This window comes from Arachis ipaensis, chromosome B1, assembly GCF_059453495.1.
Source record: "Arachis ipaensis isolate K30076 ecotype BB chromosome B1, ASM5945349v1, whole genome shotgun sequence".
In the NCBI taxonomy this organism is placed as follows: Eukaryota; Viridiplantae; Streptophyta; class Magnoliopsida; order Fabales; family Fabaceae; genus Arachis; species Arachis ipaensis.
In genome coordinates, this window is record NC_142436.1 from 151,500,962 (window position 1) to 151,526,397 (window position 25,436).

Below are 25,436 nucleotides of genomic sequence, written 5' to 3' on the forward strand. Positions count from 1 at the left end.
TCTGGGCCGTGTCCGGCTTATTTTTTTGGTTTTTTGGACATGACACGTTTGGACACGGGAGACACGCGTGTCGGACGAGTGTCTCCGTGCGTCGTATCCGAAATGTGTCCGACACGCCGACACGGCAATTAAACAAAGTGTCCGTGCTTCATAGGTTAAACTAAATAATTTTTTGCTCCTGGATGTGATCTGTACAATGTGTCAATATGAGTACCTGTGTAATGATGTGATAATAAAATTCAGGGCTAAAAACTGAACAATCTTGTAACGTGAAGAGTGTGAACATGCTTGGCTTAGATTACTTTTTTGAAAAAATATTACTTAAAACATGCGTTCTCCTTTCTTCATTATGGACTCTCTCAGACAAACTTTTGGGTCTTTGCGAGCATCGTAATTTGTGTATCATACCACCTTTAATGAGACTCGTTTGCATTTGCTTCCGAAGTATTATACTAAGAGTAAATAGCCAAAATTATTCCTGAAAGATACTTCGATCTCCATTTTAGTCCTCGAAAGATAAAATTAATCGAAATCGTCCCCGAAAGATACACGATTGGTCACGTTAGTCCTTCCGTTGGATGATGACATGTCACGTTAAGTGTCACGTGGCATATGATGACGTGGGAGGCTAATGCCACGTGTCACAAGATGATTGATTGACGTGTGAGCTCAGTGACACATGGCATGCCACGTGTTAGATCAATGACACGTGGCATGCCACGTGGCACTTGACATGTAAAAAAGTTATTTATAATCAAAATAGTCCTTGAAAGTTCAGACGTAAGTTATTTTCATCTCTGAAATTTAAAAAATTAATCAAATTAGTCCTTATATAATTTTTTTATTTTTTCTTGATAATATTAAATTTAAAATATTTTTTGATACTACTAATTTTAATAAAAATGTAATTGACAATAAAAAAAATTAGCAATTGTATCTTTTCTTCTTAAAAAGTTTTTCAATAAAATTATCTCTCTCCTTTAATTCTTGTCAAAATCTCTCTTATTCTTTTCTATTCTAAAACCTTTTCTATTCTATTATTAAGAAGAACTTAAAGCTTAATGTTCCTTAGTATTTTCTTACATTTTGCTTTAGGAATGTTCCTTATATATATACTCAAAATTGAAATGTATGTATTTGTTAATCTAAATAAAGTTATATGCTTAAAACCAAAATTTATATATGTTAACCTAAACAAAGTTAATAAAAATTTATATATCTTTTTTTTTTATTACGATATTACTTTCATTTATGTTAACATACATAAGTTTTGATTTTGACCATATAACTTTGTTTAGCTTAACAAATACCTACATTTCAATTTTGAGTATATATATATATATATATATATATATATATATATATATATATTCCAGCAAAATGTAATAATGTAAGAAAAAGATTTTAGAATAGAAAAGAATAAGAGAGAGTTTGACAAGAATTAAAGGAGAGAGATAATTTTATTAAAAAAAATTTTAAGAAGAAAAGATACAATTACTAATTTTTTGATTGTCAATTACATCTCTATTAAAATTAGTAGTATAAAAAAATATTTTAAATTTAATATTATCAAGAAAAAATAAAAAATTTATATAAGGACTAATTTGATTAATTTTTTAAATTTCAGGGATGAAAATGACTTACGTCTGAACTTTAAAGGACTATTTTGATTATAAATAACTTTTTTATATGTCAAGTGTCACGTGGCATGTCACGTGTCACTAATCTGACACGTGGCATTGACCTGACACGTGGTATTAGCCCCCACGTCATCATATGCCACGTGGCACTTAACGTGACACGTCATCATCCAACTGACGGAAGGACTAACCTGACCAATCGTGTATCTTTCGGGGACGATTTCGATTAACTTTATTTTTCGAAGACCAAAATGGAGATTGATGTATCTTTCAGGGACGATTTTGGCTATTTACTCATTATACTAAATATTAAAATTAAATTCCAAATTGAATTGATGTAATAGTTAATTTATTAGTTTGTTTAAGTAAATATTGAAGATTCAATTTCTGTTTATGTATAAAATAACTCATTAACCAAACCTTTAAATGGAGACAATACATCTTAATCTTGCTTCTTAAGTGCAAGAGAGTAGCTAGAGCTAGGTCCGCGGGAGTTTAGTAATTTTCATAACATTTTATTATTTAGATTTCTATTGATTGGAATATCATAATCAAATATAATGTTATATAAAATATCAAAATTAAAATAGATCTAACAAAAAAGTATTTTAGAAAATAGAGAAAAAATTTAACTTTTAAAATTACCAAGTAATTAGTAATAAATATTTAAAGAAATCACTTTTCATAAAACATAAAAAAGAAAACAAGATAAATATAAACAAGGCTTATTATTTGAAAAAAAAAAAGACTTACTTGAGTTCTTTATATTTATTTTATTATTCATTCGCATTGCATGAAGTTGTGGAGAGATTTTTCATTTTTATTAATAGTTTTTTTTATTTTTTAATATATTTTGTGATTTGTTCAATACTAACAAAATATATTAATAAATATCAATAATTTCAAATTTCATATAATTAATAATAATTTAATTCACATCAATATTATAGTAATTATAGTTTTTCTTATTTATTTTTTCTTTTTCAGTTGTTATTTTTTTATCTTTTAAGTCACCAAAAAATTAGGACGTTACTTATAGAATTAACTTTTATAATATATTAATGCTTTAATCAGCAATCAACATATTCACTATTTAAATTACAATATTTTAGAGTCACCAAAAAAAAAAATTACAATATTTTAAGGTAGAATATATTTCACCTAAATAATAAATAGCGTTGTTATTATATTTTCCAATAAAATTTATTTCTATTCAGTATAATTTTTTTGGGGTCAAGTCATACACAAAAACTTGTATTATAACTTTAACAAAATGACTTCTCTTTTTATGAACTTATTTTTAAATACCTTCCATGAATATTAATCTATAAACCCTAAGGCCTAAACCTCTGCAAGAGGCAAGAGTACGGAAGAAGGAGCAAGCTGAAACCTTTGCATCGTTCTCTTCATTCATGCGATCCTGCAATGGCTGAAAACGAAATCAACACTCTTGTGGTGAGGAAACCCTGCTTTGGCCTCCCAACCGGTTGCACTCAGTGCCTCTCCGCTTACCTCTATCTCAAGTTCGCTCAACTTTCCTTCCAATTGGACTTCCACCTCAACAACCCTGATTCAGGTTCATTTCCGCACTTCAATTTCTCATCATTCTGGCCTTTCAACTGTTTTTCCATGTGCGTTTTCGTTAAAGTTTCACTTTTTATCTTTTTTAAGCTCATGGGTATGTAAATTTGTGTTTGTTTAGATCAAATTCCTTATTTTGAGCTTGGTGATTATGTGGCGTATAACAATGAGAAAGGAGGGTTGATTGAGTGTTTGAAGAGAGATGTTGGGGGGGTTGATTTGGACAGTGGGATCTCCTCACTTCCTGATTGGATTCAAACTAAAGCAATGCTCACAACTTGGCTTGCTGATGCACTTGCCTATGAACTTTGGGTGGGATCTGAAGGTTATTCCTCCTCTCCTGCTTATACCATCTATTATTCTGATCTTCCATGGCCTTTAGGAAAGGTCCTCTTTTGGAGGAAAGCTTATTGGATTAAGCAGAAACATGGGATAACTAATGAGAATGCTGAGTTAAAGAAAGAAGAGGTCAGTTTCTATTGTCTCTCTTTCCCTTGCAAATGGTGTGTATTTCAATCTATCTTTGATTTGGTACTTATTTATTGTTATAATTAGTGATACAGATTTATAGGAGAGCAAACTCTGCATACGGTGCTCTGTCAACTTGGTTAGGTGAACAAAGCTACTTATTTGAGAATAGGTGACTTCTCTGGCTGTGCATTTCATCTGAAACATAAAAGCAATGCTGGACTTCTTTTTTCTCTTTTAGTGAAAGTGGTAACTTTATCGACGTGGTGCTTCTCTATTCATATGCTTTTCTCTGTTTGCAGACCATCAAGCTTAGATGCTATTTTTCTTGCGCATGGATTAGTTATTCTTCAAGCTTTGCCTGTAAGTTGCACTATCAGTTAATTGTGGTACTTTTGTGGTAGTAAGGCGTATTGTATTGGTCGATTGGTTTACAGTCAATTAAAAAGTTGGACTTTGGATAGCTATTGTTACATTTGTCACCATGGGTGTGTGATATATCATGAACCTAGTCAGATTCACAAATTAAGGAATCAATGTTGTTTTTTGCTTTAGTTAAGTGACAAAAAAGATACATTCGGAAAAAGGATTATGTTAGGGAATCCATTTAGAGCATATCCGTATATTAAGTGCGCTGAAGGAAAATTGTAACTCTGCTTCTTGCGTAACTCGTTTGTGCCATCAGGAATCGTCAGTGCTGCGATCGAAGCTCTTGGAACATGCCAACTTAGTTAGATTTGTGCAACAGTGTAAGACAGAACTTATTGATGCTAGTCCAACTCCTACCTATGTCCAGCAATTTCATACAGCTGGATCTTCATCAACTTCAAGAAGTCGTTCAACCTCAAGTAAGATATTCTTATTATTTTGTATATGCACTCTTTTCTTGTGGTTTGTTTGATGGGATTACCTTAAAAAGGTGAGATAATCATTCCTAGGATTCTTTTCACAAAATTTCTAAATGGACCATAGGTTTCTTAAATTTAAAGGTGTGTTTGGTGACTGAGGGGTATTTTTTATTAATGATTTTGGTGCCTAGATTTGTGTTTTCTCCATCATATTCTTTGCTTCATGTTAATAGAAATGAGTTGCTGGTAGTCATATTGCACCCTGAGCATGAAATGTCTGAAAAACTTAGTCATCTAAATTACAGGACAACATAACCTTACTTTTGAGCATATAGAAATTTAACTATTGGAAAATTATGCAAGTGTTTAGGTAGAATACTACAAAAATTATGATCTGATCTCCATTTGTACCCACTCATATTTGTTGTACCATTAGTGCCTGATAACTATGTGAAGAAGCATTGATTTGCTAACTCGTGCTGTGTCGTTTAACTTGTAGGTTCAAAGACCAAGAGCAAACCCAAGAGGGAGAAAACAGAGGAGGAGAAAACCTTTAAAAGGAGGTCCAAATATTTTGTGGCAGCACAGCTGGTTGCTGTTGTTGTTTTCCTCACTATTATGACTTCATTTGATGATGCTGCAGTGGACTTGGATGATGCTGATGGAGGTTATGGTTATGATGAATAGAAAACAAAAAAACCATCCACGTATTTATTTCATCGGCTCTCTGTTTGATAATACAAATTAAGAATTTTGGTTCTCATGCCAAATTAGTATAACAATGATCCATTTTTGTATACAGGTGTTGATTTTCAACAGATTGTCAATTGTAATTTTTATTTAATTTGTATCAGAATAGTACTACTAATAATCCACATACCATTTCATTGGGTTTGAGAATTTTTATTATCTGGTGCACAATGTTATATAGAAATGCAAAACTGATTTTTCAGAAGACAGAAATCTTGATGAACAGAAATCTTGATGGCTGCCTACTCAAAAAGATGGCAGAACAATTTTATGTATCAGCATATATACTTTTATCAAATCAAATAAATGTAAAACAGAGCGAGCGGAAAAGAGGTAAACTGTAGGGGAAGGAGATAAATGATAAGCTCCTCTTTGAATATTTGAACTCCATATTGGAGGAGCTTTAAAGTCAATAAAAGAATGGTAAATAAAATTATTTATCATTTCCCTACCCTAAGGCTACTTAGTATCAAAAAACTCTCAAACATGGGTGAGAGACTTTACATAAAACTTTTTCCCCTCCCCTTCCTATTCCACCACTCTCCAAAACCTACCCTTAAGTAAATTACATTCACTGGCACTAGCTAATTAAATAAATAAGCCACAAAATGCAAGAGATCACGTTCCAGTCACACAAGTTTGTTGCTGCTGCAACTTCTCATTCTCCCATTGCTTAACAAGTTCATTGTATCCCTCAGCAGAATCAACAGCAAACTCTGCCATTGAACTCATAGCAGCTGACATTCCAGCACAAAGTACCTTAATAGCGATTTCAGCCAATTGCTCAGTACTCATTGCCTCTTCTACCGGTCCAGCTTCCACCATTTCCATCCTCTCATTGGTTTCCGTTGATCTACCAACATTTTGTCGAGAATCTTCTTTTAGCTGTTGTGCATAGAAGGACCCTATACCAGCTGCAAAGAAGTCTATGCCGTCCAGCACCACTGATTCTTGTATCGCGTCCAGTCGCCTTGACCACTGAACACACAGTCCAAACAATGGGTGAGTGCTACCTGACCTGCGAGGAGAACATAGTAACTTTGATGCATCAGGCTCGCATCTCATACACCGAAGCAGCCAGCCGGCAAGTGCACGAATGTAGGATCTTTGAGAAGTGATCCATGACTCGAAGGTGCTTCGCCAATTCCTCAACTCAGTTTCAAGAATTGAAGCAGAACAAGCAAGCCTATGTGGATCAGTTATTGACATGCCAGACTGTTTTCTGACATCAGTGCCAGTTAGAAGAATCTTAGCTTCATCCAAGGTTATTTTCTGCATCTGATGACATTCTGCCATCACATTCCACATCTTTGCCAGCCTGCATTTATATGGTTTAAGAATCAGCAATATGCATGATTATATGCTATGAATACTGTGATATATCTGTTGCATTTGATATGGTGATCATAGTCTATATTATATTTAAGAACAAATAGCATGTTGCTCATGATGAAATCAGGAAAGTATTGAAGATGTCACACACAAAACTCTGTGTGTATAGGGTAGGGTTTCCTTTCTTTTTTTTTTTCTTGGGTTGAAAAATATAGTACTAGCAAGCATGTTTGAAGAATGTAGTACTAGCAACCATGTTTGAAGTCTGAAGTCAACCTATACATCTATCTCCTTGTATTGGAGATAAGTTTTAAAGCAGCAAACTTTTGTATTGGAGATAATGATTTTTTATACATACCCTTGTAGCAATTCAAGAAGTTGGGGATGCAACTCTTCATCCCTTAGAGTTTCAATTCTCTTGGAGATTGCTTCAATTGAGTGAATTGAAATTGTTATCTGGGTATGTAGATCTCTAATGGCTGCTCTTGTTTTATCTACATAAGATTGGTCCTCTCCTTTCACATCATGGTTCTTGAGTTGCAGACATTTCTTCTCATACGCAATTCGAACACGTTCTCCAGACTGTTGCAGAAGAAAATGGGTATAGCAATAAGTTTGCCATTATCAAAATGTATGCAAGCATAAGCATGATGACCTGTAACAATAATAATCTAATAAAATTCAAAGAAATGAGATGCTAAAAGGAAAATTACTGGATATTATGTAAAAGGTTAAGAGTGTTATTTGTTCAAATTTCCATTCATCTAATATAAATGTTTCAAGTAGCTATTATCTCTATAGTTCATAGGTATGTTCAGTATATACCCTAACTTCCTCGTACAGCTTCTTCTCCCAAGCATATAACCTGTCCAATGTTGATTGATGACTACCAGAAAACATACATTGTTCCTCTAAGGGATCACTAGTGCCCTTGCAGCCATCATCCCCAGTGCTTGAAGAATTATTCTTCAAAAATCTTGATGATGAAGACCGGAACAGCGCTACGGGATTCAACAATTTTGATGCTACAAAAGAAGTATAATTTAAGTTTAAATTCCTGAAAATTTACAAATAGGTATGAGTAAAAAAGAAAACAGAGTACTTAGTTCAAGATTATATGTATTCAGTATAAACACATGTGAAGATTAACAAATTCTTGTCCACAAGAAGAAGTTAGCTCAGATTGCATCATGAAATCCAATATAAGATTCCATCAACCCATTTAACATTCATATCTCCTCCAAAAATAAGAATTTTTAGAATGGATATTCTAGAAACTTTGAGGCTTAACTCACATTTTTGAGGACTATGAAATGCAGGACTATGCAAGAACAATTTCATCAAATTAAAATTATGTATTATAAACTGCACCAAACCTGACAGCTCATTAGACGTCGACGAATTTTGAGCTTTATTGACCTCTAATAACGCTGAAAATTCATTGGCTGCATTACAAACTTTTGTGAATTGAACATCAAGATCCCTGATTACTTCTGCCATGCTTGTCGGCCTTCGGTTTACATAAACTGTAAAACCAGGTGTATCTACCTTAGCTTCTTGATTACCAACTGCCACTTCCTGATGGCTTGTAGATTCAACTTGACCTGCAGTTTGAACTTTTGATACTTGAAATCTTTCACTGCCACTGCCTTTTTTTGATTCTTTGACCTCATGTGCAATTTCAGTTTTTGTTCTGTCCACTTTCTCCTCGTCTTCAACCGTGACCTCTTCCTTGGTGGAGTTTATATCAGTTCTGGTTCTTTCTTCTGCAACATTTCTCTTTCCAACAAAATCTTCTTTTTCAGTTTCAACCTCTTCAAGGTCTGGAATTCCTTCTGCTTCTCGAACTTGCCTCAATCCTCGGTCCTCATCATCCGCAATAGTCTCTTCAAGGCTACTTCTGGTTGGGTATCCGTAATAGTCTAATGATGTAAAAGGGTTCCAAAAGGAATCCCATTGAGATGTTTGAGGAGAAGGGGGAGGAATACTAGGCCTATTATTGGGAGAATAAGCAAAAGCTGATGAGTTCATAGGTGAGGATTGCATGGCAAAGAAACCATCATCCATGGCATATTGCTCCATTGGAGAATATGTTTCAACTCGAACCATTTCGGGGGATTGAGGCCTTTCCTCAACCAAAATTGGCGGGTTGCCACTGGGCCTTAGATAATTGACCTTCAAAGTTGAATTGGATGAGAACTCAATTGTTGTTGGAGTGAAGGACTTGGATGATATGGAAATGAAGGCTGGACTAGTCTTCTTCACAGGTGTTATGAAAGAATCCAATGAGAACTGGTGCGGCTCGTCTCCTTGAATGTAATTTCGCATGGCAGCCGAGACTCTTTTCAAGGATTGGATGTATGCTATGTGGCCAGAAGCAAATTGTGCTCTTTGCTCAACAGCTTGTTTGATGAATCTCTTTCTATCTTTGCAAATCTGAACTGATTCTTGATCATCCAACCTTGATTGAGAACATCCCATCTCTTATTCTAGCTTGTTTTTTTTCTGTTTCCCTTTTAGTCCTATGAATGAATGAATATTTCTCAGGCTTGCATTGAAATGGAAATCAAAGAAGAATCTGTCTGCAGAAAATGAATGAATGAACACAAAAAGAGAAATGAATACAGTAATTTGGATGCTTTTCTTTATAGTGAAGTCAGAAAAGGAGAATGAAAGTTTGAAACTTGGTGAAGAGAAACAAGTAATTGAGATTCCTCAAGCATTCCAATTCCCTGTGTCCCCAAAAAAAAAAACCCTAGCTATACTCTATCAGTAAATTAATTAAGAAAGAAGCATCTAAAATGTGCAACACATGAGCAATTGAAAGTGAAAATGCAGACATTGAAAGAGATGATGATAATAATAATAATAAATTAAGAGTGAAAACAAGAGAGCGAGTCATCGAATGGAGAAGCATACTCGACAATGGCGAGCAAGAGCGGGAAGCTTTGATCAGAGAAAGAGAGAGACGTTGAGAATAAAGTAACGGTCAAAACTCAAAACATAAAGACGACGAGACGAAACAAAACAACTTCAAGAGAAGAGGGAAAAAGTTTTAATATAATAATATATATAAATAAATAAAATAAATTTGAGGTTGGGTGAAGAACTGGAGATAAAAAAGTAACAACAAACATAAATCTTATCAAGCAACTTAAGTTAGTACTTAGTGGTTAGTACTCTCAATTGTGTTCAGGTTTGAAATGTTTTTTTTTTTTTTTCAATTTGAATTGGGAAAAAAAAATTTGTTTAGTGGAGATTAAAGTGAAAGGGGAACCATGTACCTTTGAAAGAGCCAAGGTAACGGCCCCATTGATTATGATTATGTGTGAACCAGATTCAAAATTGCCATTAAAGTTTGAACATCAACGTAACAATCATTTCGCATAGGTTTTTGTTCAGATTTATAGTAAAATTAGAATTGAACCGATCAAAATATAATTGGTTTAGTTTAATTCGAATTTATATTTTTTTGTATATGTACTCGAACTAAACCAAATCAATTAAGAACGGATTGGTTTGGTTCGAATAATTAGATACCTGATGACTTTGAAATTTATAAAAAAAAAAAAAATTTATTTTAAAACTTTAACAAGTACAATAAACATGTAACATCAATAGAAATAATACAAACATATTAAGCACTAAATACATTAAAAACTAAACTCATTAAAATTCAAACATATTAATAATGAATAATCATTGTCTAATATAAAAGCCTTATATATTTTTTTATTTTTTTATTTAATTAATATATAATTGGATTTGCGGGTTGGTTCGGGTTCCGCACCCCTAAAACTGATACTCGAACCAATCACTAACAAAAGTCATCAGTTTGGTTCGGATTGGACCTGATTACCCGTTAATTTCAGAATCAATTTAATTGGTTTGGTTTGGGTTCGGACGGATAATCGAGTACTTGCTATCCGTATTCGCCCCTAATTTCACAGAAAGTACCAATGGTCAAATATCCTATCCTATCCTATAGTAAAAAGTAAAAAATTTTCGAGTTAATCCCTTAACTAAAAAAACAAAAAGGATTATATCCTATGGTGATTTATTCTCACCTTAAATCTCTAAACTGCTCTAACTGAATAGAGAGAATTCAATTCATTATTTAGTAGAAACCATAGTTTAGATTTTGCGTGCTACTGCCAATAGGAGATAACAAGAGATAATAAGGATAGTATTGTAATTTGGTTCATCATTTATGGAGGAGGAATAAATAGTAAATGATCCAATTTGTCACTGAAAAATTATTTATTTTTTAAAGTAATTTTCGAATTTTTTTTAAATCAATTTAAATATCAAATTATTTTTCATGGAAGAATTATAACATTTACTTATTTGTGGATCTCAATGCAACAAGTGCAAGTGGGTAACACATGCGCAGACACGACAAAGATTCCGTAACGTAACATGATGCACACATGCTTCTCGTTCATTCCATGCATGGATTATGCTGCATGGATCCTACACCCACACATACGTTATACTGTAATTAATGCTGTTATGTTTTTTCTCGTTAAATTGATGCATTTCATTTTATTAACAAAAAGAAGAGACACTAGTGGCAAGTGAGTACTAACGCTCAGTTTGGCAAGTTTTAAAAGTAATTTTGTTGAGTTTTTCACTTATAAAAAATAGTAATATTAATGTTTGGTGCAATTTTTAAAATTAAATTACGACTTTTTAAAAAGTTATTTAGGAGCTTATAGAGAAGTTAAAAAAAATAACTTCTCTCATAATACTATTATTTTTTACTATATTTTTATAAAATAAATACTTTTAAAACTAAAAATCTAAATACAAAATAACTTATTTATAAACTATTTTTAAAATAATTATTTATTATTTAAACTATTTTTTCAAAAAGAATTTAATTAAGTTGTTTATCCAAACTGAATCTAAGTAGTGAATAGTACTTCTTAAATAAGGTTAACAATAAGTTTTGAAAATGTTACAACTAGTAGAAAACAGGGTTGAAAACTTGAATATTATGGATTAGTATTTGTTTGATTTATCTTTTCATTTTGTCACGAATTTTGTAAAGTTTATAAATTAAATTCTTAAACTGCATAGTACATACTGTACACATTATTCACTGTCCAACGGCTGAGATCGATTGATCGAAGCAGCGCTGCACTCTTTTGGTGGGAACTTTTCCATTCACACTCTTCGCTATTTTCAAGTTTCAATATTTTGAATTGAACTTGGTTTAGACTTATAAATCAGCAAATTCGACATTTTCATCATGTTGCTGAGAAACTATTGAGTAATCTTCAACTAACCTTTTCGCATTAGTTGCTAACTTGATTGGAGAATTCTTTAAAATTTATAAATATATTTTCTTAATTTATATTTTTATAATGAATTAATGATAGTTAGCTCGCTTTTGTAGCATTAATAATATAATAATATTAGAAAACCTTTTTCTTTTTAGGTAATGTGTGATTTCTCGACCCACTAATAAATATTGAGGTGTTTTCCATGTAAGGTTCATACATCCACTTCCAACTAGCCCCCAACAATTCTAAAGCCCAATTTGTCCGAATGCTTTTTCTTAAAGATCCAGTAAGATCATTGAGGGCCTCAAAATAGAAGTTTGATGAGGTAGAAGCCCAGAGAGTTTAGTCGAAAAATAAAAGAAAGCCATATAGTTGGGCCAACAAGATCAAACAATGAATTTGGTTTCCTGTGAAAAAACAATAAATCTATGAGATACTTTGAATGGAAAGGAGTAGAAAATTAGTAGGGGTGGCAATACTACCCGAACCTGCGGGTACTCACTCCATTCTTATCCGCTTGGGGCGGGTAATTATCCATCCCTGCATCGGGCCGGGTTCTTGGGCAGGGTGGGACGGGTCGGGTTTAGGTTAAACCCACTCCTACCCGCTTCGATATATATAATATATGTAAATATATATACTTTTAATATATAATATATATAAAATAATTAGTAAAATGATTAATCGTATTGTATCATTTAAATTTTTACTTTAATTTATGTTATGTATGTAATGATGGTTATATAAATTTTAAAATTAATTTTATTTGTTAAATTTTAATAATTATAAAAGCGGGTAAGGACGGGACGGATACCCAATGAAGCAGGCGAAATTTAACATTTTATTACTTACGAATAGAAGCGAAATGGGATTGAGTAGGTCAAAAATCTGCCCCTACCCGCCCATTGCCACCCCTACAAATTAAAGATCAGACTTGATAATGAGTACAAATTTGCCACATTATATACACAAGAGATGTTATATGTTTTATATGTCCATGATCATTATCAAGTCCAATTCTTAATTTTTTCTAATTATTGTTTTACATTGTTTGATTGTTAGTATTATTCAATTATCCTGTTTTGATTTTTTTTTAAATTATCCTTATAAAAATTAATCTAACTTAAACCAATTTAGTATGTATTCATAATAAATTATTTTAAATTATATTGATTTACCTTTATTATGTACTTAAAATGATTTAGTAGAAAAATATATTTCATTATAAATTAATTTATGTAAAACTAAATTACTAGGAATTTTTTACTTGTGTAATTTGATTTTACTTAAACCGATTTACTAGAGTTTTCACCTTTATTATAAGCACTTTTATGAAGTTTAAAATTTTTATTACACAAATAAAATAACATGATTTATTATACAAATAAAATAATACAATTTTTAACATATGTTTTTAATATTAAACACGCGTGTGTGAAAATTTATGTATAGAAATTCGAATGAGTCATACCATATATCATATATGATATAATATTATAATATAATAATCTCTCTACTCTTTTGATCATTTCTCAACCCAAAAAAAAGTGTTATTATTCGTTGTTGAAAGATTGAAGGGATCGAAGAATTGAGAAAAAAAAAATTGATTGTATTGAATTAAATTTTTGTCGGTGGTATATATATAAGTACAAAATAGTAGATAAATTCTAATTAAATATAATTACTCTAACTAACTGTAGTGAATAACATAGTATGCCGGGGGACCAAGCAGGGCATAGCTAGCGGCGTCGAGTCCGTTGTGAGAGGCGCTTAAAAGGCCGTTAAGGCATTACACTAAGGGGCCCCGAAATTGGATAGGGGGAGGGGAGAGGTTGCATCCACCTTCTATTGCACCCCCTTTCTTTTAGTAGGTTAGGTGGTCGAGATAGGGAAGAACTATCGGTAGAGGCAGCTCCAGAGGGGGTTCAGGTTGAGGCGGTTGCCGACCAAGGGGCAGCCGTTGGGAGTGCTGGCAATAACGACGACGATAGAAAAAATGAGACAATGTCAGCTAACAGTCCTTAAAGACTTCCACCCTTTCTACCTATCCCTAGTCTTCCTAGGGGGTACTATTGCCGACTCACAGAAAACCAAGCCTAAGGACTTTCATACCAGGAAATGGAAGATGTGCCAAATCGTCCTCTATCAACGTAAAGTTAGTCCCGCTAGAAAGACTATGAGGAAGGAGTTGGCATCGCTGATATCTCCCTTTAAGGTGGAGCATAGATATCATGTATGTCCAGTTTGGCCATCAAAAATCTGAACTGAGTCAGAGAAAGTGCCTTTGTCAAAATATCTGCAACTTGGTGTTTACTAGGATGTACACGAGTTTCACTGTACTGGATACTACCTTCTCACGAATAAAATGACAATTCATTTTGATATGCTTAGACTGCTCATGTAGAGCAGGGTTAGTGGCCACGTGAATCGCTGAAATATTGTCACAGAAAAGCATGACTGAATTGAGATCGATGTGAAAAAACCTGAGCAATCTAAGTAGCCACACAATTTCACAAGATGCATTCGCGATAGCTATAATATTCAGCTTCCGTGGAACTTTTGGAGACTACTGCTTGTTTGTTGCTCTTCCAGGACACTAAAGAATCACCAAGGAAGGCACAGTAACCAGTTGTGGAACGCCTTGTATCAAGGCAGCTTCCCCAATCAACATCACTGTAAACAGACAGATTGAACTTGTTCGTTGCTGGAAATAAAATGCCTTGTTCCGGAGCCAACTTAAAGTACCGAAGAATTTGGTGAACTGCATTAAGATGCGGGACACGAGGGTCAGACATGAACTGTGCTAGTTTGGTGACTGCAAAGGCTATGTCCGATCAGGAGATTGTTAGGTACATCAATTTGCCAATGAGTCTGCAATAAGCAGACGGGTCAGCCAAGGCCTCCCTTCACCTGCGCGAAGCTTCAAATTTGTATCCATGGGAGAGGAAACATGTTTGCAACCCAAGAAATTGGTGTCCTCTAGTAGTAAAAGGGTGTATTTACGTTGGGACAAAAAAATTTCCTTGCTGAATTTTGCCAACTCCAAACCAAGGAAGAATTTTAAGTCACCAAGAACTTTGAGCTTGAAGACTGCCTTTAGTTTTGCTTCAACTCTTTTGATGCTGTCATTGTTGGGTCCAGCTATGATGATGTCATCGACATAGACCAAGAGGAAAATGGTTGACAGGCCGTCACCAAATGAAAACAGAGAATAATCACTTTTACACTGTGTGAATCCATGCCGGAGTAGTGTTGTACAGAATTTAGTGAACTGTTGACGTGATGCTTGCCTCAAACCATAGAGTGATTTGGTTAATTTGCACACTAAACCTTGATTTCTCTGTGGATGCCCAAGCGGGACTTCCATGTAAACCTTTTCAAATAATTCTCCATTAAGAAAAGCGTTGTTTATGTCCAGTTGTAGAAGATTCCAATTCTTGGCGGCTGCTATGCTCAAGAGAACCCTGAATGTGGTGATCTTTTCCACTGGGCTAAAGGTGTCTTTGAAATCGATCCCTGCCTGTTGTGTATAGCCTTTTGCAACCAAATGGGCCTTATACCTATCGAGAGTGCCATCAGCTTTCAATTTTGCCTTGTATACCCATTTGCAGCTAATAGTGTGTTTGTTGGGTGGTAGAGGGACTAGTTGCCAAGTGTTGTTCGTCTCTCAAGCTATGAGTTCTTCAGTCATAGCCTGTCTCCACTGCTCATCTCTCATGGCCTGATGATAGAAATGTGGTTCAGGTATTTTGGTCACATTGACAATAGTGACCTGATAAGCATGGTTAAGTCTGTGGTGGCTAAGGTAGTTAGAAATTGGATATGGAGTGTTGGTGTGATGGACATAGTCTCAAAGATAGTGAGGGGTTTGATGGGGTTTGGTGGACCTTCTAAGAGGTTGGGGGGCTCAGAACCAAGTATGGCATTGTTTTGACACAGAGGTGGTAAGGTTTCAGTAGCAATATTTTCTAGGAGTGGTTGCACATAAGCAGTGGGATCTGGATCCGAAGTAGGTCTTGGGAGCATTGTGTCATTGAATAGATCAGAATCAAGGTCAGGGTTTAATTTGTTGGTGAATGGAAGAACGGATTCATGCAAAAACAGCGTCTCTAGATACGAAAAATTGTTTTGATTTTAAATTTTACAGTTTGTATCCCTTGTAACCTATTGGGTAGCCAATGAACACTGATGGGTCAGCTCGAGCATTAAATTTTGATCTTCCATTTGAATTAGTAGCTGCATATGGCAGGCAGCCAAAGACTCCTAACCTCTCATATGTCGGTTGTTTGTTGAACAAGATCTCGAATGGTGACTTGAAGTTGAGCAGTTTCGATGGTATCCTATTAATTAGAAATATTGCCATGGCGACACACTCTCCCCACAATTAGATAGGGACCTTGGATTGGAAATAGAGTGCTCTAGCTACATTAAGGATGTGCTGGTGCTTCCTTTCAATCACTGTGTTCTGCTGAGGCCTGTATGGGCAAAAGAACTGGTGGAGGACTCCCTTTTCATGCAAGAAGTCAGTAATGACCAACTCTTTTGCATTGTCTGATCGGATTCATTTGATCTTGGTATTGAATTGAGTTTCGGTTAATGTATAAAACTATATGAGGTAACCTGCAGCTTCACTTTTATTATGCAAAAAATAAATCCAGCAAAATCTGGTGCAGTCATCAACAATACTAAAAAGATATTTGTAACTATTATATGTTGGCACATGGTAAGGTCCCTAAACATCACAATGAACTAAATCAAATGCATTCGGATACATGTTGTTATGTGACTCAAAAGGAAGCTTTTTGAATTTTGCTAAGGGACAAATTGAACAAACAGAATTGGAAAAGGGTTCATTGAACAGGGATAAACTTTGTAAGATTTTATTAGATGCATGGCCTAATCTAAAATGCCAAAGCTCAGATTGACAGAAATTTACTTTAACAATGTCAGGTATTGGAACCGAAACTGGTGGAGTGATCTTGGAAGGTGGCTCAGGCTTTAGGATGTAAAGTCCATTGCTTAAGTCACCCTTCCCAATCTTCCTCCGTGAACTGGGGTTCTAAATGTCAAAGAAGTTGTGGCCAAATGTTATCATAATTTGTGTGTTTCTTAGAAAAGAGAAAATTGATAGTAGATTAATAGAAAATTCAGGTATATATAGAACATTATTCAATGTGATTTCAGGACTGATAATCACGGTACCTACATAATTTGCTGTGAAAACAGAATTATTTGGGAGGGTTACTGAAAAATGTTTAGAGGTATGAAAATTGGAAAAGAGGTTCAAGTCACATGCTATGTGAATTGTCGCTCTACTGTCAAGGATCCAACAATTTTGAGGCAATTGATTTCTTGAAAGTGATAAGTTGAGGACTATACCTACGGGTGTGGTCACATTAGTGGAATCAGCTGCTGGTAAATTTTGGATCTGCTGATTGCTGAGTAATGCAATCAATTGCTGTATCTGGTTCTGGTCCAGGTTCGGTGTGGACTGTGCTTCTGAGGCTGCAACATGATGAATTGATGGCTTGGTTCCACGTCCTCTGCCATACCCAGGAGGGAAGCCATGGATCTTGTAGCATTTTCCCACGGTGTGGCCAAACAATCCACAGTGGGAGCACATATGCCTATCCTTCTTCTGCTGTCCCCTGCCTCGTCCATGGAGCAGTTGTTGAGGTTGATTATTCTTTGCCAAGAAAGCTACCTAATTTGAGGAGGAGGAAGCGCCAATTGACTTGTGCCTCTCTTCTTGAACTAAAAGAGAGAGAACTTTGTTGATGGTTGGTAGGGATTCCATAAGCAGAATTTGAGCAAGAATTTGTGCAAAAGATTCATCAAGACCCATGAAAAAAAGTGTACGTATTCAGATTGAAGAAAGTCGTGTATTGAGCGGGCATCACCGCAATTACACGGCACTAGACGATAGGAACTGAGCTCTTCCCACAGCATTTTGATCCTGGTGAAATACTGAGACACAGTCATGGCACGTTGCTTTAGGTTCATAAGTTCCCTTTTTAGCTCGAAAATTCTAGGTCCATTACCATGTTCGAACCTTTCTTTGAGATCATGCCAAAGTTTCTCAGCAGAATCTGCATAAACCAGTGAGATTGCAATTTCTTTCGAAACTGATTTGAGGATCCAAGTGCTCACTACATTATTGACACGTTGCCAATTTTCAAATTGATCAGGATCTGCAGCTGGATCTGGCCTTGGAATTGTGCCGCTGATAAATCCAAGCTTTCTCTTGGCATTTAGGGCTTTCTTCATGGTGCGACTCCAAGAGTGGTAGTTTTTCTCAGTGAGTTACTGAGTGACGAGGATTAAACCCGGTTGATCTGCCGTGGAGAGTGCAAATGGATCCGCCATTGTAGGATCAATGAATCTTGGGGTAGAAAGGTTCAGGACGTCTTCTCTAAACTAATTGATTGGAGCTTCTTACTTTTATTGCAGACAATCACAAATTGGTGAAGCAATTAAGTTCTCATCAAACTCTATTGAGTGAGTTTATGAAAAGAGAAAAGAAAGAAAAAGGAGAAGAAAAGTTCCAGAAGAAAATGAAATTTGTGAAAAAATATAGAAGGAAATGTCTTCTGATACCATTTTAAAAGATGAAAGGAATCGAAGAATTGAAAAAAAAAAAAAAAGAATTAATTGTATTGAATCAAATTCTTGCCGGTGATATATATACAAACTCAAAACAGTAAATAAATTCTAATTAAATATAATTACTCTAATTAACTGTAGTGAATAACCTAGCTTATCCTTATATTCGTTTTGAAATTGGAAGTAGAGAGTTGTTTCTCAATAATTTATCAATCATACGTGAAAATATGAAAAGTTGATTCATCAAAATTGAACGCATTACATGATGTACATAACTTTAATCTAAATTTGTAGTTTAGTTCTGCGTGCTTCCAATCTCACGCACTAAAAAACATAGACCTGCATCATCATCATCTTTTAATCTTTTGTTTGCATTCTCTTATAAATTATAATATCATCATATTATAACAGTACAATAGTGTCACTAATAATGGTACAACTGAACAAGGTTCACTACTACTGTAATCTTTGTGGGGGCCAAAAAAATGTTTCTATTTCAATGAGGGGGTTGCTTATCACGAAAATACACAAATAGTGATCCTTATTGGGTGGTGATTCTTAGCCACTAGGTGTTGTTTGGCAATTATTCTTATGGCCTAATATCCTTAATTCCTTATAGTGATTTTTCTTGATTTTTTTTTTTGGCATTTATTCTAATGCCACAACTTTATGAAAAGCTAGCACTTTTAGTTTGTAGTTTAATGTACACGATCCATGGTATAGAGAAGAAATAAATAAGAAAATGCATGATACATTTATTCTGTTAGGTATAGGTATACCCTTGCCACTTTAGTTATATACAATGATCTTATATTCTTATCTCTTCTTCGTCCTTATTTTTACCTTAATTAATTATTCAACAGATCAGATCATCATAGTGGGTCTGCCATTATATTCTATTGAAGAAGAAATAATGCACCACTCATCATAGCTTGGAAAAGATACATGACACTTAGACATGTCACAAAAACATAAAATTAAAAAATAAAATAAAATACATGACAATATATTGTTCCCTTCGTGCAGGCAGTGGAGCAAACAAGAATTCATAATAAGTACTAAAAAAAATCTATATTATGGTATGTTGGATGTTAAGAGACAATAAGAGACTTAGCTTATCTAGTATATATGATAAGTTATCTTGACTATATTTTATATTGGATAAGAGATTTTTTTCAGTATAATCGCGATTAAAAAATCCTCTCAATAATTAATTTATGAGAAATACTAAAAGACCAGCAGAATTTATTATTTTTAATCAGTATAATTTATTATTAAATTACTGAACCAAAAGAATTAGATTGATAACTAAAAGTGATAGCCAAAAACAATAAATACTGTTGGTTCTCTAATAATATATATTTTTTCTCTTTAATTTTGTAAAAATTTATGTGTATTATTATTATTATTTTTTTTTTGAATCATTAATTGATTTGTAGACAGTTATAATCTGTTTAGATAAAGGAAAAATATTAGAACAAATATTATTAGTTACTGACATATACTATTGTCAATGTTGGATCACATTATTGTAGTATTTAACTTATGTTTTAAATTGGATGTGGCATAGACAAACTTAAACCTCATAAAATTTGTGTCACAATCTAAGTTTCATATATCTTACTGCAATTTGTTGACAAGAGAAACAATAATGTGGGGGGTGAGTCATGATGCATTGATGCACATATACTTATGCTAAAATAATCAAAACCTTGGTCGTTGACTCATTGGTCATGGCAACTACAAATATGAACATCTACTATATATGGCTTGAAGATTATATTAAAAAAAAAAAAGATTATCATGAACCTTTCAAGTTCAACTCTAATAATTACATGCCCCGAAATAGCTATGTTTCAAAATTTAAACAAAGGGTCAAAGATATAATGATAGTTATAATTGTAGTCATAATCATATAAACGAAGTGGAGAAGGACAAGACAATAGATTCCAAATATAGTGGATTGCCAACCAAATTCCATTATACCTATCTTTTTCTTTTAATTTATTTAATTGGAATCATTAAGCATTTAAGCATCACAACCACAAGTATCAGTTCATGTGCATTTAGATTTTAGATATCAAAATTCCTTACAAATATTTCTCAATTGCTATCTTAAAACTAACATAAAGACACAACAAACACTTTTATTACTATTTTTATCGTCTCTCATCTAGTCTGTTTACACACAATTCTTTTTAATAATGCCTTGAAACAACAATTATCTACATTTATATTACTCACATGAAGATGATGTTTTTATGTAAAGATAATAACTAAGATATAATACATATTAGAGTAAAGTATCGTTTTTGTCCCCAACGTTTGGGTAAATCCTATTTGTGTCCCTAACGTTTAAATCGTCCTATTTGTATCCCTAACGTTTGTAAAAGTGATTCAATGTTATCCTGCCGTCAATTACACATCATGAATGCTTTAGTTTGAGTTTTAAAAATCTCTTCTTGAAATTAGAATACAAATGTCTGAGATAGAATCGATGATCCACTCCGAAAAAAAGCTCATCAAAAGTTAAAATTAATTCCTACAACATTTACATAATTCACTTTTCTAGGGACATAATTGAATCTAAACACAAATAGTAGGTATAATATTAAAATCGAACGCATCCAAGTGAGACCTAATTAAGATTGAATACATCTAAGTGAGAATAACTGAAAAATATAATCTGATTTGTTAGTATAATTGATAGTAGGATAACATTGAATCACTTTTATAAACGTTAGGGATACAAATAGGACGATTTAAACGTTAGGAACACAAATAGGACTTATCCCAAACGTTGGGGACAAAAACGATACTTTACTCTGCATATTAATTATGTTTAACAGGTCAATGAAACATGTCTAATCATATAATTTTCAACTCGGTGTTGGGATTTAATGATTTATATATATATATATTTTTTTTTGCTTGTCTAGGGGAGACAGTAGAGAGTATTGGGCCTAGGGGGAATTTAGTGGTGAGTATCCAATTGTTTTCTTCTAAATGGGCTAATCACACATTTGGTTCTCCAACTAGGATATGAATCTAGCCCAACTATAACTGTTGGTCTTACCGACCAAAAACCAAAAAAAGAGTACGGATGAAAATGAATAGGGATCTAAAAATAATAAAATAATAATAGACACGGCTGAATCTAAAATGTAGTAGTTCAACAATTCAGTCTAGGTCCATTATCATTATATGTATATTTATGGAAAACAGTCACAGGTTGTTAGAATGCCGTTGTAATGACATCTAAGCTGTATTTATTTTTGAAAATAGGACAAGATAAGATATTGAGAATAAAATATAAAGAATAGAAATATAAAATTTTATGTTCTTGTATTTTGTTTGATGATAAACTATAATAAATTATAAAAATTTAATTTATTTTTTTTATTCAAAAAATTTGAAAAAAAAATATAATTATAAAAAATTAACAAGAATAATAAAAAATAAAATAAAAAATAAATTGTGTCTTTTATTAGTGTCTCTGTATCCTTTCTATCAGGATAAACATAAAATATACTAATTTCAGTGTCTCTGAACATATGATCTCTATTTATGTCTCTCCTATCAAACACAATCTTGTGTCTCTATATCTTTATTTTAGTGTCCTGTTTTTATAAACAAACACAATTCTATATCCGACTGAACAAAAAAGAGGACCATTTAATAAAGTTTGAAATATGAAGGAAAAAAAAGTTTTACGGTTTGATTTTTTTCAGTGTACTCTCAGCACCAATAATTTAAAAGTTAAGAAGAAATTATTGTCACACCTATGGATATTATCCCCTCTTTGTTTAACAAATAATTTTTATTTTAGTCTTATTTTTATCATATATTTTTGTTTATTTTCTTTCATAGGGAGATGGATACTCACGGATAAATATTAAATTTAAAAAATAAAAAATAATTATAATTAAATTCTATATAATTCAACTAAAATGTATTAAATTAAACCTAATTCAAATACTAAATCAACAACGTATAAATTAAAATGAAATAGAAAAATTTTTAACATAACAATATAAGGAATCTTAGTAATAGTACTTCTCTGATAATTTAGATATCATGCACATCATTAGTTTGTTTCTAAATAAAATTGGGGACAGAAAAAAATTAAACACATACATCATTAGTACTCCCCCATTTTACTTCCTGTCATAAGTCCGAAATTTTTTTTATCATTTCTAGTCACATTCAAGAATTACTATTGTCATTTTTTTTTTATTTAATTCTTATTAACTCTTCCTCTCTCTCTTAATATACCTTTTTATAATATTAACTTTTGTTGTGAAATTAATAAATAAAATAAAAAAAAGTATTTTAAAGAAAAAAAATTAAATAATATATGACAATAACCTCTGCCTAAAAGTAAAAATACTCTAAAGCCGTAGTTAGCCATATATAATGTAGGATTAAAATTAATAAATTAATTAAACATATAAACATGAGAATGAAAAGTGAATGAAAAATATAATTTATAATTGCTCACAGTTTAAATGACTTTTTTTTTTTTATTCTGAAAACTAAAATAAAATGATCGACTTAAAATTTTACTAGTGATGATTAATATGGAGGGTTTTTTTTAGAGGCAATAGTTGTCCTATTCTAAGAATGATATAATATTATTTTTTTAAGAAAAAAGGGAGAAAGAATAATATAAGATTATATATGGAGTAGGTTACTGGTATTCAAAATTAGCTGTATATCATGATGTTTAATCCATTATAGGTGGTTTCTATTATTTCCTTGGTTCTAAATTGCCTTTGTGATTATGGCATATATATATATATATATATAAAATGTTGTGATGAGAGAGTGTTGTATTGTATGTATCTATGCTCTTGGATTTTTATTCAATTTGCATCATTTTTGTTTGGTTAATTTTAACTTCTAGATTTGACTACTTTTATGTTATCAGACGAGATTTGGGTATTTTAGAGTAATTATTTAATCAGTTTTTGAAATTTTTAAAATTAAATACTTTAGTTTTTTAATTTTAAAATACATAAAAAATTCTTTTAATATTTTAATTCTAACAGATAAATTAGTTTCTAATCTTATTTTTTCCATCAATGAAAAACTAAAAATCTTGACATAGAAGACTATACTAACTCATGTGACAACGAATTATATATAACAAGACAAATTAAAGAAAATAATAAAATATAATACGTATGTTATTGACTGAGAAATAAGGTTAGACACTAATTTGTCAGCGAAATTAAATTTGGAACTTTTTTTTTTTGTGTATTTCAAAAATTAAAAAACTAAAATGTTCAATCTTAAAACATTTATAAACATTTGGATAATTACTCAATATTTTAAAAAGCATTGCACAAATTTTTAACTCATGATACATTGGAATGCTTCATTTTCACAATATTTAGTATGTTTTATTTATTGATAATTCAATGTATAGTTGCTAACGAAATTATTGAAATAATTTGTAATCGCAATAATAATAATCATGTATACTAAGTTATATAATTTATATAACACACATAAGCACGTAGAAAAGGAATATAACAACAAAAAAAGTTTCATGGAATTGTTTGACTCGAAAAGATAGAATTATTACCAATACTCAACAAGTAGAGTAATTGGTGGAATATACATGCATGCATGAAATTCTGACTAAATTAACAATCGAAAGGATCGACTTTAGAATAACGCAAATGGAAGTTTTATGGTGCTGATACAAAAAAAACATGCTATGAGATCATACGTATTTTATTTAAAAAGTGACGCGTAATTCTTATTTTACTGTTTTTGTCACAGTTTTTTAATTGATTTTCTGTTTCTGTTCTCCTTCTCTTATGTGAGTTTTTTTTGTCAGGACCTATATGAGATTAAACGAAAATAATTGTAAAATTAATTAATTTGGCTATTTGTACCGAACGCTTGAAGATTTTGATTTTTTTAATGTATTATTAATTTATTATACTTTTATAAAGATAATTGTAATGCTTTTTTCTTCACATTATATGTTTAGAAACATTTTGGATATAAATATATTACATCAAATTATGATTTCTAAAATAATAGCTTAACAGAGAATATTTATTTTACGCATACCGAAATATCCGAAACAAAAATTTGTTAAGAATTATTAGAGAAAATTATTGCTTATCTTAAAAGAAAAATTGTTTATAAAGAGAAAAAAACAAAATATTTTTTTTTTATGATTATCATTTATGAGTAATAGAAGAAAATAATATATATTTTTTATGATTGTATTGATAGTTTGAAAATATGAATATTGAAATAAGAATAGATTAATAATCGTGGTTATAGTTGGGGTAATCTCCAAAATTTTGTTAGTTCGTGAAAATTAAAAGGTATAAAAATAATATAATATATTTACCAAGTGAATAAAAATTTTAAATAAAAGTGATAATTTGATATCCAATTAACTACAAAGAAAATTTATTAGTATTTTGTGCATGGATGAAAAAAATAAAAAAAAATATTAAAAAGGAGAAGTTTTTCAATAATGTTGGTGTAATACATTTTATTTTCTTGGAATAAAAAATTAAATAAATGTTGTTATGATAAATTAAAATATTAAAAATAAATAAAATTTGTGAATACAATTACTAAGAATTTTAATTAAATAAAAATCTACAAAAACTTATACAAAAGTATAATAAATTAACTTTACAATTATTCTCGTTTAATCTCACATAGGTCCTGACAAAACAAAAAAAAACCCTCACATAGGAGAAGGGAAACAGGAACAAAAAATCAATTAAAAAATTTGTGACGGAAACAATAAAAGAATAACCACGCGTCACTTTTTAATCCATAGCATACTTTTATCTTGTATCAGCACCATAAAATTTTTCTAATACAAATGCAAGAAGACAAAAAAAACCGTTCATTGAATTATGCACGCTTAGGAAATGATACATTTG

General features: G+C 32.1%; 3 protein-coding genes across 5 annotated transcripts; 1 reads left to right on the plus strand and 2 right to left on the minus strand.

The window, feature by feature from the left end:
• The first annotated feature begins 2,928 nt into the window (after nt 1-2,928).
• Nucleotides 2,929-5,443, plus strand: LOC107642658 (metaxin-like protein). The gene is made up of 6 exons (XM_088502284.1): nt 2,929-3,216; nt 3,343-3,689; nt 3,785-3,861; nt 3,992-4,052; nt 4,375-4,537; nt 5,037-5,443. Exons 1-6 carry the CDS (start codon nt 3,066-3,068, stop codon nt 5,222-5,224), a joined length of 987 nt encoding a protein of 328 aa, XP_088358410.1. The 5' UTR covers nt 2,929-3,065; the 3' UTR covers nt 5,225-5,443.
• A 246-nt stretch (nt 5,444-5,689) lies between these two features.
• On the minus strand, nt 5,690-9,851 carry LOC107642667 (nitrate regulatory gene2 protein-like). 3 transcript variants are annotated; one of them, XM_016346092.3, is made up of 5 exons: nt 9,539-9,851; nt 7,996-9,201; nt 7,445-7,644; nt 6,978-7,201; nt 5,690-6,605 (listed from the first exon to the last, which is right to left on the minus strand). In XM_016346092.3, exons 2-5 carry the CDS (start codon nt 9,098-9,100, stop codon nt 5,906-5,908), a joined length of 2,229 nt encoding a protein of 742 aa, XP_016201578.1. In that variant the 5' UTR covers nt 9,101-9,201; nt 9,539-9,851; the 3' UTR covers nt 5,690-5,905. The 3 variants fall into 3 exon arrangements, with proteins under 3 accessions (XP_016201578.1, XP_016201593.1, XP_016201585.1); XM_016346107.3 differs by having other exon boundaries at nt 7,996-9,141; nt 9,539-9,601; XM_016346099.3 differs by lacking the exon at nt 9,539-9,851 and having other exon boundaries at nt 7,996-9,245.
• Nucleotides 9,852-16,291: 6,440 nt separating this feature from the next.
• On the minus strand, nt 16,292-18,174 carry LOC148578889 (uncharacterized). The gene is made up of 4 exons (XM_088503252.1): nt 17,767-18,174; nt 17,291-17,611; nt 16,844-16,966; nt 16,292-16,414 (listed from the first exon to the last, which is right to left on the minus strand). The coding sequence occupies exons 1-4, from the start codon at nt 18,172-18,174 to the stop codon at nt 16,292-16,294; spliced, it is 975 nt and encodes a 324-aa protein (XP_088359378.1).
• Nucleotides 18,175-25,436: the final 7,262 nt, after the last annotated feature.

What these genes read in the sequence shown, in the direction of transcription:
- LOC107642658 (XM_088502284.1), top strand. Translation starts at nt 3,066, where the DNA reads ATGGCTGAAAACGAAATCAACACTCTTGTGGTGAGGAAACCCTGCTTT. An exon ending in AGCTACTTATTTGAGAATAG is followed by an intron (nt 3,862 to 3,991) that starts GTGACTTCTCTG and finishes CTCTGTTTGCAG; the next exon opens with ACCATCAAGCTTAGATGCTA. An exon ending in AAGAAGTCGTTCAACCTCAA is followed by an intron (nt 4,538 to 5,036) that starts GTAAGATATTCT and finishes TTTAACTTGTAG; the next exon opens with GTTCAAAGACCAAGAGCAAA.
- LOC107642667 (XM_016346092.3), bottom strand. Translation starts at nt 9,100, where the DNA reads ATGGGATGTTCTCAATCAAGGTTGGATGATCAAGAATCAGTTCAGATT. An exon ending in GACGTCTAATGAGCTGTCAG is followed by an intron (nt 7,645 to 7,995) that starts GTTTGGTGCAGT and finishes CTTCTTTTGTAG; the next exon opens with CATCAAAATTGTTGAATCCC. An exon ending in CTTCTTGAATTGCTACAAGG is followed by an intron (nt 6,606 to 6,977) that starts GTATGTATAAAA and finishes ATATAAATGCAG; the next exon opens with GCTGGCAAAGATGTGGAATG.
- LOC148578889 (XM_088503252.1), bottom strand. Translation starts at nt 18,174, where the DNA reads ATGAAGAAAGCCCTAAATGCCAAGAGAAAGCTTGGATTTATCAGCGGC. An exon ending in CCACTAATGTGACCACACCC is followed by an intron (nt 16,967 to 17,290) that starts GTAGGTATAGTC and finishes TTTGACATTTAG; the next exon opens with AACCCCAGTTCACGGAGGAA. An exon ending in CAATACCTGACATTGTTAAA is followed by an intron (nt 16,415 to 16,843) that starts GTAAATTTCTGT and finishes TTGCATGAAAAG; the next exon opens with GGAGTCCTCCACCAGTTCTT.